Source organism: Marmota marmota, unplaced genomic scaffold, assembly GCF_001458135.2.
Source record: "Marmota marmota marmota unplaced genomic scaffold, marMar, whole genome shotgun sequence".
Classification (NCBI taxonomy): domain Eukaryota; kingdom Metazoa; phylum Chordata; class Mammalia; order Rodentia; family Sciuridae; genus Marmota; species Marmota marmota.
In genome coordinates, this window is record NW_026000241.1 from 7158766 (window position 1) to 7170949 (window position 12184).

Genomic DNA, 12184 nt, shown 5'->3' on the forward strand with positions numbered 1-12184 from the left:
CACACACACACACACACACATAAAAAAAAAAAAAAAAAGTCAAGCAGGCCACAGTTGTGCATATCTGTAAGCCCCAGCCACTTAGGAATCTAAGGCAGGAGTATTGCAGATTCAAGGGCAGCTTGGGAAACTTAGCCAGACCCTGTCTCAAAATAAAAAGGGCTATGGATGTGGCTCAGTGGTACAGTACTTGCCTAACATGCAAGGCCTTGGGGTTCCAGCCCTAGTACCACAAAAGGAAAAAAAATATAAAAAAAAAAAAAAAAAGAGAGGGAAGTTTGCTACTTGATATTCCAAATGAAAAAGCAAAGCTGCACTGAGTATCTGCACTTTATTGCACCAGATTGAGACCTCATAGGAATGCAGTGGCCAGATCTGTCCACAAGGATCCACCAAGAAAAAACATGCTTGCCCTTTCCCCATTAGAAAGGATGTGTCAAATCTCTGCTGGCCCTCAGAGACAGAGATAATGATAGCCTGTTTCCTGGAATCTGACCCTTTCATACCCTAACCAATAAAAAGAACCAATCATAGCCAGTAACCTTCATCCTTGGTTTCAACCAATGGTGGATCAAAAATATTCAAACAAAGAAAAAGCAATCGTGTCCTTACTATACATGAACAAACTTTTTCTTGTCAATACCTAAACAACAGAATATGACAACTATGTGCACAGCATTTATACTGCATTAGACATTAAAAGTCATTTAAAAATGATTTAAAGTATATGGGAAGATGTGTACAGATACCACGCAAATACACCATTGTATACGAGGGACTCAATCTTCCCAGATTTTGGTATGCATGTGGGATCTTGGAACCAGTCCCTTGTGGATATTGAAGGATGACTGTAATTGATTTGAGACCTAACAACAAGGGAATTCTCTGATCAGAGGCTAAGAATTCCTCAAACAAGCTGGTTGTGGTGATACATGCCTATAATCCCAGCTAGTTGGGAGGCTGAGGCAGGAGTATCACAAGTTTGACACCAACCTGGGGCACTTAGCAAGACTCTATCTCAAAATAACAAAAAAAAAAAAGAAAGAAAGAAAAAAATGAAAAGAAAGAAATTCCTCAAAAAGAATTCTGCAAACAAATGCTGAGAGGAAAGCAAGCAAAATCCCATTTGTAATAAGTCAAGAAAGAGCAACAGAAATACAGGATGGGCATGACCTCATGTATTGAGTGAGATAAGCATATAATTTAAAAGTTAAAAATCCCCAAATAACCTAATTGTCCCAGTATCATGAATTGATTTTTTTTTGTTACTGTTTTTAAATTTAAGAATTATAGGCATAGTGGCACATGTCTATAATCCCAGTGACTCAAAAAGTTGAGGCAGGAGGATCATAAATTCAAGGCTAGCCTCAATTTAGTGAGATCCTGTCTCAAAATAAAAATTAAAAGGACCAAGGATGTAGCTCAGTGGTAAAGCACCCCAGGTTCAATCCTTCTGCCTCAGACTCCTGAGTAGCTGGAACATAAGCACATGCCACTGTACCCAGAAAATATTTTTTAATTAAATAAACACTTAGGCCCCTGTATACTTTGTATTATTCTATGCATATTACCAATAAACACTAGCTGGTTGAATACTTATAAACTATTTTTTGAGGCAGATCTGCTACAATCCTTAATTCAGGGTAGGGTGTAAAATCAGAAATAAATATTGAACTAGGGATCTAATAGTTAAGGAAAACCAACATAAGGAGAGGCACCAATCTCAACAAACAGAGCTAACACTGGTGAAGAAAGTTACTATGAGAAAGAGGAGCCGGGCAGGATGGCGCATTCCTGTAATCCCCACGGCTCAGGAGGCTAAGGCAGGAGGATTGTGAGTTCACAGCCAGCCTCAACAACTTAGAGAGGCCCTAAGCAACTTAGTGAGACCCTGTATCTAAATAAAATATTTAAAAAGGGTTGGGGATGTGGCTCAGTGGTTAAGCATGCCTATACATATTTTTAGACTAAACCAGGAGATTTAGTCTAAAAATATGTATATGTAATGAATAGTTCTAAGGAGGATAAAGGTATATATTATATCCATGAAACAGGAACTGGCCATTAAAAGAACCTCTTAGGGGTGCTGAAAGTGAAATCTATGACCTTAGAAATAGCTAGGTATGGTGGTTCATGACTCTAATCCTAGCTACTCAGGAACTGAGGTAGGAGGAACACAGGTTCAAGGCCAGCCTGTGCAACTTGTTGAGACCCTATTCAAAAAGAAAGAGCTGGTGATGTAACTCGGTGGTAGAGCACCCCTGGGTTAAATCATAGTCCTGTCAAATAAAGAAAAAAATAAAAAGAAAGAAAAAAAGGAAGAAGAAAATTAAAAAAAAAAAAAAAGAAAAAGGAAGAAGGTCTGTCTTAGTGGTTGGTTGATAGACTAGATTCTGATGAAGGACAAATTCAAAAGCTGGTCCTAGAAATGTTATGACCCTTAAACTCCTTTAGGCAGAATTATCTGGAGATTATACATGGAAGGAAAGTGGTATAAAAAATGAAAAATTGTCAAGCTTATGTTTCTGGTGTGTGTGCATGAATTCTTCCAAGTGGTACTTGTATTAGTTTATCAGAAAAATAATTGAACATATAATGAAAAGCAAAATGTTACTGTCATGACCTATTCCCATGTCTGCTCCATACCTTGAAGGCAGTGATTTTCAGTTTCTCAAATTACTTCTAAAAGGTGCCTCTGTATATTTTTTTCTCTTTTTTGTGGTGCTGGAGATCAGACCCAGGGACTCATCTGACCTGACCACTGAGCAAAACCCCCTCTTTTTTTTTTTTTTGCAGGCTAGTGGGTGGGGTGGGGAGTGGGCTGGGATTGAACACAAGGACACTCTATCATTCTTTTTATTTCGAGACAGGGTCTCACTAAATTGGCCTTTAAATATACAATGGTGCAAAAGTGATAAGCATTCAGAAGAAATCAGATTTCAAATTTTGAATTTGGATCTTTTCCCAGGCTAGTGATATGTTGTGCAATACTCATAATGCTGGGCACAGCAGTAAGCCAGTTCCCAGTCAGCCACAGGATAATGAAGGGAACAGCTGACACTCTATAGTGTCCTATGTTACTAGGCTGTAATGTTTGGGAGGTTAGGTGTTTGGAGTGTGCACCACTGCACCCAATCATCTGTGATATTTTCAACTTCCAACATGTTTATTGGGTGTTTACTGAGATGTAACCCATGGTTACATCAATGGATGTCAGTCAGCACAGAGGTGGGCTCCTTCTACATTCTATTCTTTGGTACTTCCTCTAATGAGCAAGTATTATATTTATCATATAATCCATTCATAATGTTAAAAAACTGTTCTAAGCCTAAGGAGCAGCAGTAAGGCAAAAGGAGAGGATAGTGTCATAAATAGAAATAAATTGCAAAATGCTATGACATTATTTATCCCATTATGTGCTCTTGACACACACATATCTCACTGTACCCTTAAAACAGGAACTCTAGGTTTCATTCATAGACAAGAATAGGCCCCATGGCTGGTCTCAGCAGAGCTGTGGCTTGCTAAACCCATGTGAATCTGACCCAGCCCCGTGTTCTTTCCATTGAACTACAATGCTGTTCAAAACAGACATCTCAGCTGCTTCTTTCAACACCAGCAGAACACAATGTGGGAGGGGTCTATAGGGTCAACGTTTAAAGACTTACCAGTAAGCAGGGTCTTCCTTGAGAACAGATCTCTCTTTGGGAGAGAGGGTGCCTTCCACAATGCGTGTGACAAGCTGGTCAATGGTGTCCACCACCTTGTGATCTGCTCGCTGGGGAACTGCTGGAACATAGAGAATGGCTTTTCTGAGAAACACACTAGACCATGTGTGTCCTGGAAAGACCAGGACAGTGAGTCACAGGGCTTCGTCTGAAACCTAAGCAGGCACCAGAAACTGAAATCCTCATACATAAGACATCAGCTTTGTAAAGATAAAATTGGTATTTTATTCTAGAAACCAATGTACAAGAAGTCCTCCCCAAATGATACAACAGCATAACTACTAGAAGTGAAATGTCACAGACTTAACAACTGTATGGAGCAATTTATGCACACAGTCTAGAATAGGAAAGGATATATAGCAATTCCCTACTATTGTTTATGTATCACTTAACTTGAATGTCCATAATATTAAAGTAGAGCTGTAAAGACATAAAATATTCTTAAAAGTACAGGCACAGGGGCTGGGGTTGTGGTTCAGCAGAATGCTTGCCTAGCACATGATAGATTAAAATAAGGTATTATGTCCAACTACAAGTAAAAAAAAAAAGTGCAGGCAATGTGAACCAAGTACAAGGCCAGCCTGGGCAACTTAGGAAGATCCTGTATCAAAATAAATTTTAAAAAGTGATGGGGAGAATAGCTCAGTGGTAGACTGTTTGCCTAGCATGTATAAGACCCTGGGTTCAATCCCCAGTACTGTGAGAGTGGAGGGAAGCATATATGTGTTTTGTAAGAGGAAAAAAATAAGTTCACAAAGAAAAATTCCCTAATTAAAAAAAAAAAAAAAAAGTCAGGTAACTCAATGGTAGAGCATTTACCTAGCTTGCACAAGGATCCGGGTTCCATCTCCAGCACCAAAACAACAACAAAACCCCAAAAAACAAGTCAATGGCCCCAAGTTAGTTCACAAAAACTATTTGTTAGGCTGGGTGTGGTGGCGCATACCTGTAATCCCAACTACTAAAGAGGCTGAGGTGGGAGGACCACAAGTTTAGGTCAGCCTTGGCAACTTAGTAAGACCCTCTCAAAATTAAAAACAAGGGGATGGGGATGTAAAGCAGCCATCCTTAGGCTAAAATCCTGTGTATGTGTGTGTGTGTGTGTGTGAGCATGCCAAATGAAAAGTAAATCATTTTTTAAAGTGTAAGCTTCTTCCAATATGACTCTGTAAATTTACAGTGCTATCAGCAATGCAGAATAGCTTGCTTCTTCAAATAATGATTGTTTAGCTTCCTGATATTTGTAGTTTTAATAGCACAGAATGGTCTATTTGTTCAGTCATTTAATTAAAGTTACCCTTGAACTGGAGTGGTTTCCCAGTTTGTTCTGTAAATGACTGCACAATGCTGTCTTTGCGTTGGAGCTTTGAATTTGGTTGTGGCACTGGGGATCAAACCCAGACCCTTCTACATGCTAGGTAAGTGTTCCACCACAGAGTGGTACTCCCAGCCTCTTTGGGCTTATATATATATATATACATTTTTTTTTTTTTTTTTTTTTTTTGAAATGGGAACTTGCTGTTTCCTAAGTGGCCCTGAACTCCAGGGCCCAAGTGAGTCTACATATTTTTTTATTTGTTCTTTTTAGATATATTGCTGGGCTTATTTTAAACATTACTGTGTGCTCCTCGCACAGGATAAATCCTTCGACTGTCATGTTATTGCAAAATACTTCCCTTATGAAACTGCATTTTCTTCTTTGTTGGCTCTCGTTTTAAAACTGCTTATTTTACAAAAGAATATGAAGTACAAACCAAAAGCTTTTATAGGCAAATGAATTTTGTGGATTGCTGCAAATTTGGTCATTTCTAGCTAGGCTGACCATGAAATGGCCAGAACAGGGCCACAGCTTTGGCCCAGCAACCCTACCACTGAGAACATATACTTTGAAGGAAGGATTAAAATAAAAATAATTAATAATCAACACATTCAATGAAAGATGTCATCTCAGCATTTCCAACAAGAACAGGTGCAACGTTGGGCAGTGACACTGTCTGATGCTATTCAGCAATTCCTGTGATATGGGCCCTCTCATTGGCTATCCAGATGTGCATGCAGAGAGCCAAGGCTGGTGGATGCCAATTACATGTGACCCCACCACTGTTTGGCTTCAGAAACCTCTAGTAAAAGGCTCCATGAGTTTGACATCAAGCCAAAGGTGCAATAATTTTCATCAGGTCAGCATGATGTAGCAAACGCTGCAGAGACAATAGTATAAAAGAGCAGATGGTAACATTTACCTCCAGCATGTGTGCAGCTGCAAAATTACCACAAGTGGGTGGTGAGCCACTTTTAGTTAGGTTATAGGTGACCCTTCCTTTCTGCTATATTCTTTAGTAACCCTATTACACTGACTTTCCATTCAGCATTTTAGGGTTGAGAGAGGGTAATGCTTCAGTCCTGAACCCACTACCTCAGGTTCCCTCTCTAGGAGTAGCTGTGACTACCCACACATGGTAGGACTTATCCATTGCCTCATGCAATCAGGGCTTCATGAGGGTGGTATGGAACTGGAAAAAAAATCAGGTACAAATGAAAGTCCCCACTGGGCTGAGGACAATGAAAACTGAAAACCATGTCAGGGTCAAAGTGCTTTCTCACTGGTCACAGTAGCCAAGAGAACATGGATACATGCTTATGACCTCTGAGCAGTGAGAGCATCCATTCTGGGAGTAAGAAGAGGGAAGATGGAAAGCAAATAGTCATTTCTATTCCTATTTCTTGGTCACTACATTAACTACTGGTTATCAAGTGTAATTAAGAAAACTTAAGTACCTTTGGCAAATTTAGAAAAGAGGGCTGGGGATACAGTTCAGTTGGTAGAGTGCTTGCCTCACATGCACAAGGCCCTGGGTTCAACTGCCAACACCACACACACATACACAAATCTAGAAAAGGAAGTTGGGTGGAGGAAAGGTGCTGCCACCAACTGAAATACCCTAACTGGTCCTTGTGCATCCTTCAACACAACTCAACCACAGCCTCCCCGATTCCCCAGGCTGGGCTGGGGCCTCTACTGTGACCCTTTCAACCTAGCACAGGAGTGACTGTATTTTGAGATCTCCTTACCTCTGAAGCCAGGGACTCCTTAGAGATGGCATCTAGCGGTTTTTTGTTTGTAATACCTGGGGAAAGGTGGGCATGTTGAACAGGGGATCTTAATTTTGATCTCTGATGAAAAAGTATAGGTAAAATTTATGTAAATATACATGTCCTTTTGTCCTGGCAAGGGCCACAGCTTTCCATGAGAATGTCAAAGAGATCTATGATCCCAAAATTTTTAAGGGCTTATGTGGTAGAAGATTCTTAACACACATTCACAGAATGGCAGACATGTGTATTGGCCAGTGTGATTTTCTACTAAAATCCTGACTGGTTTTAGTTAACTAAAGAACTGCTGTGTAAAAATCTCAAAGAGAATAGGAGACATTATCAAAAATCAGGAAAATAAGCCACAACACATAGAAACTTCCACTGCTTTCCTCACCATCATTCAGACCACTTGGAGCCCTGGCCTGAATTTCTGGTTTCATAGGAGCAATCATTTTCTCCTCCTCTCGTGCTGGCTCTGCTTCAGTCTTCTTGACCTGTAAGGGACACCCACTGGTGATCAGCCATGCTTTCAGATGGTCTATATACTCTCTCCCAAACAAAGTGGAGTCCTCGAAGTTTGGAAAGGAAGCAGGAGAGGGAGCTATATCTTGGAGGCCAACAGCTTCTAAGATTTTCTCTTGCCGGAAAGAAGAAGCCAATGAGAATGTCTGTCCCAAAAGGGCTAAAGATTTCCGGCAGAGAGAATTGGTGGTCTCTAGGGCAATAGCCAAGTCCAGAGGGTTAGTTAGGGTCTTCATCTTGACACTGAGCTCATAGGCATTGCAGGCCATGAGCAAGGGTGTAACACTCTTCAGAAGTCGGTCTTGAAGCCTCATTATGTATTTGTCAAAGGGCTTTATGATTTCAAAAAAGCAATTTTTGGTCTTCACAGCACCTTTGTCTAAAAGCATGTTTAAAAATTCATTATCAACTCTGGGTGTTTTCAAAGCAGAGTGCTTTAAAAATTTGATAGTAAAAAAGCAAAAATCTCTGTGCTCTGGTTTTAAGGAGCATTTGAATGAGGCAAGCATTTTAGCACAGGTTTCAGTTTCAAGTTCAAAGAGAGTCTGGAAAAGTTGGGAAAATTTAACATCATCTTTTATAGTATGGAATCCTGCCCATTTAATTATTTCTATCCCAAATCTTGAAAACACATCAGACTTATCTATAACGTCAAAGCTCATCTTTCTTCTAGGGAACCGAATGTTCTTTAGATCAAGCCCCAAAGGGATCTTCTGAGTGGGGAACTGGATGTCTTCTGTCCTTAGGTTTGTCCCCAGGGTCACATCAGGACTTGGGGTGGCTTTCTGGATTTGGTTAGTGCCCTGAGTTTTGGAAGTAATACGATTTATAACGGGTACTTTTTTTGTGGTCACACCTCTCAGTGTGACAAGTTTCCCAACACCACCCTTTGCTGTAAGCAGGCCCTGAGTGTCCCCCTTTCCTAGAAGGGTGCCTTCCTGATCAATGATGTTTAGAGCTCGGCTTCTGGCCTGAACTTGACCAGTGCTTCTGGAAACAGAGTCAGCCTCCCCTGGATGGTCCACATCATAATCTTGACTCTCTTTTTCCAAACACTCTTTCTCGATCAGCCTGGAGGAGGCCAAGTCCCCCAACACAGCAGAAGGACCAAAACTATACTCTTGTGACCAGGAGGATTCTTGGGAAACTGGGCGGCCAAAGTCTTGCTCCCAAGAGCCACGGAGTGCAAATTTCCAGTCTTGAGAATGGAAATGCCCCAATTTCCGGTGGCCAAAGACCTGGTCCCGGGTGTCAACATGGGCAAATTCTAGATCCCGACCACATTCTTTCCGAAAGTAGTTGTCATCACCAATGGAAGGGTTGCTTGATCTGAAGGAGGGTCCTGGAAACACATCACTTCTCAGGCCTTCTCTCCCAGCATCTCGAGAGTGAGCTACAGATCCACTGAGGGAGTATCTGCTGTCACTGTGAACATCATCATACATATCCGCTCTGGATCTTGGGACTGTCCTTAAGAGATCTGAAATAAATAATCCAAAAAAAAAGAAACAAACAAAAAAGCACTTTAGACCAGAGACTACAAACAGAAGCCCATGGACCACCAGCCAAGAAGTGTTTATACCTGAGTATTTTTTTGCAAATTTAGACGTGTTGTCAAAGTTTAAAATGTAGCTCAGTGGTAAAGCAGTTGCCTAGCATATGTGAGGCAGTGGTAGAGCACTTGCCTAGCACATGTGAAGCACTGGGTTCTATCCTCAGCACCACATAAAAATAAATAAAGGTATATATACTTAAAAAAAATATCAACTTTAAACAAACAAACAAAATGTAGCTTAGTGGTACAGCATTTGCCTAGTATGCACAAGAGCCTGGGATTAATGCCCAGTACTCCCCCACTACTCCCACACAAAAGTCTGGGTTGATAGCAGTTTGTCCTCTATACTTGCAGGTTCTGCACCTGTGGATTTAGCTAACCTCAGATTGAAAATATCCAGAAAAACTGCATTTGTACTAAATATGTACAGACCTTTTCCTTGACACCTTCCCTATACAATACAGTGTAGCAACTATTTCCACAGCATTTACATTGTATTAGGTATCATAAATCATCAAGAGATGATTTAAAATTCCCAGCCCTTACTTTTTTGGGGGAGGGGAAAAAGTGGTCCTGAGGATTGAATACAGGGGTACTTTACTACTGAGCTACATCCCTAGCCCTTTCATTTTTTGAGATAGGGTCTTATTAAGTCACTGAGACTAGCCTTGAACCTGTGATCCTGTCTTGGCTTCCTGAGTTGCTGGGATTACAGATGTGTGCCACCAACCTAGCCGGTATCTGCTTCTTTTAAGGACAGGATCTTATGGGCACAGTGGCATATGTCTGTTAATCCTAGTAATTTGGAAGGCTGAGGCAAGAGGATTGAGTTTTAGACCAGTCTTGGTGACTTAGCAAGACTGTCTCAAAATAAAAAAAAAGGGGCTAGGGATATGTCTCAGCGGTAGAGTACCTGTCTAGCACATATAGGCTCTGGGTTCAATCCCCAGCCCTGCAAATAAATAAATAAAATAAAATAAAAAACTGAAAGAGGTTGGTAATGTAGCTCAGTGGTCAAGTATCCTTGGGTTCAATCCCATTATGGCAAAAGAAAAAATAGACAGAGTCTTGCTATATTGCCTAGGCTAGCCTTGAACTCCTGGGCTCAAGTAAACCTCCTGCCTCAACCTGAGTAGCTGGGATTACAGGCACACACCACTATGCCCATCTTACCCTGGACTTTTCTTTTTTGGGGGGGTGGGGTGGGGGTGGGTACTAGGGATTGAATCCAGAGGTACTTTACCACTGACCTACATCCCCAGTCCTTTTTTTTTTTTCATTTTTTTTTTTTTTTAAGGCAGGGTCTCACTAAGTTTGTTAGGGCCTCAGTAAATTGCTGAGGCTAGCCTCAAACTTGTGATCCTCCTGCCTCAGCCTACCAAGCTGCTAGGATTACAAGCATGCACCATCACACCAGGCAAACCTGGACTTCTTTAATGCAACCAAACACTTCTGTGTTTCTACTTTTAACTCATAGCAGCCAGATTTTACAGAGGCTGCCAACTCTAGCTGCCTCCTAGGGGAAAATATAAGCCCACAGTGCCACCATGAGGTAGAAGCCTTAGCTGACACAATGCTCATCACAGTTGACCAGGCCCAAGACAAGCACCTGATCCAAGGCTGGTTGAAATCAAAGGTCTGCCTGGCTAATCCTCTCTATGGAGCTGAAAAACCAGAGACTGAGGCAAGGAGAGAGGAAGGAAGAAAAGAAGCCACATCAAGATGGAAAGTGAACAGCATAGAAAAGTGGAAACATATATTTACAGTTGCTTATTCACACATAAAAGAACTCTGAGAAGCTAGAAACAGAAATGAATTATGGACAATGGGTATATGGGATTGGTGGGCCTCAGGCACACTTTCTTTTAAACAGTACTAGGACTGAACCCAGGGGTGCCAGTCCTTTTTATTTTTTATTTTGAGACAAGGTCTCAGTAAGTTGCCCAGGCTGACCCTGAACCTGCCTCAGTGTTGTAAGTAGTTGGGATTATAGTGTGTGTGTCACTGCATCCGGCTTTAGGCCTTTTCATGGATTATCTTTCTGATATTTGATTTTTTCAACCAATCTACAATCTAGTTAAATATATACATAATAATGAAAAGGGGAAGAGAGAGAGAGAGAAGGAGGGAGGGAGAAACAGGTATGAGTACACCAAGAGGTAATGATGGGCTGAGAAGCCACAAAAAGTCTATATCCAAGTTCAATAAGCACTTATTGAGCACCTATTATGTGTAGGCACTGCACTAAGCACCAAAGTTACTATAGAGAAAGGAGGCTTCTACCACACTTACCAGTTGAGGGAGCCAGACAACAAACAAAAATATAGCAGGTAAAAGTAAATGTCAAGAATGAAACTCAAGGAAGCAAGAATGCAAAGAGGAAATATCATTTTTAGACAGGCTGGTCCAAGAGGGCAGCTTTGACAGCAATGTATATAGAAGCAGAAGCCTGTATGAGGGGCTAGATAATACAGTAAGAGGAGGAAGGCTTCCAGATAGAGGGGACAGGATAAAGCCCTGCAATGGAATGTGGTGGTGGGGGGGGCAATGCAGGCAAAAGGGAACAGAGGAAACCAGAAGCAAAGTGATAGAAAGGTGGCTCCCAAACTGTGCTGCACATTGAAGTCTGCAGGGGCCCTTCATCCCTAAACATCCTTATTTAATTAATGAGAATACAGTCTGACCTGAGCATCAGGATTTTGAAAAGGCTCCCAAACTATTCTAAAGTGCAACAAAATTATGGACCCACTATGATAGGATACAATGGGGGAAGGGATTATCCAGAAGTCAGGCCCTAGATAGGGCTCAATTTTTATTCTGGGTGAAACCAAAAGCCACCAAAGGGTTCTGAGCAGAGGAATAACCTCACTGGCTGCTATTCACGGAATACATTATAGTGGACAAAAGGGGACATGAATGTTCCAAAAAAGAATCTACTATAATAATCCAGGCATTGATTATGGTATTGATAGCACAATTAGGGAAGGAGAATTAGAGGGAGAGTGGTGGCTGGATGCTACACATTTTCCATGTCCTGGTTTATAAGAAATGGGAAGAGTTCAGAGTAAAGCAGAGACATAGAACTAAGGCTGACCAGCTATGCGTGGTGTATGCCTATAATCCCAGCAACCCAAGAGGCTGAGGCAGGAGGATCCAAAGTTTGAGACCAGCACTAGCAACTTAGTGAGACCCTGGAAAAGGGCTGGGACATAGCTCAGTGGTAGAGTGCCTCTGGGCTCAATCCCCAGTACTGCCAAAAAAAAAAAAAAAAAAAAAAAAAAAAAAA

The 12184-nt window shown here is 41.2% G+C and overlaps 1 protein-coding gene across 16 annotated transcripts in view; it reads right to left on the reverse strand.

Moving 5' to 3' along the window:
* Sugp2 (SURP and G-patch domain containing 2) overlaps positions 1-12184 on the reverse strand; it is a 32802-nt gene that overhangs the window by 16605 nt on the left and 4013 nt on the right. For 15 of the 16 annotated variants that reach the window (XR_007344379.1, XR_007344375.1, XR_007344374.1 and 12 more), the window contains exons 3-4: positions 7216-8823; positions 3669-3789 (exon numbers count right to left, since the gene is read on the reverse strand). Coding sequence is in view for 10 of the 16 variants with exons in the window: in XM_048795301.1 (XP_048651258.1) it covers positions 3669-3789; positions 7216-8823 (1729 nt within the window). In the remaining 6 variants the exon portion in view is untranslated. The remainder of the gene's footprint in view (positions 1-3668; positions 3790-7215; positions 8824-12184) is intronic. The other variant, XM_015489287.2, reaches the window with a different exon arrangement.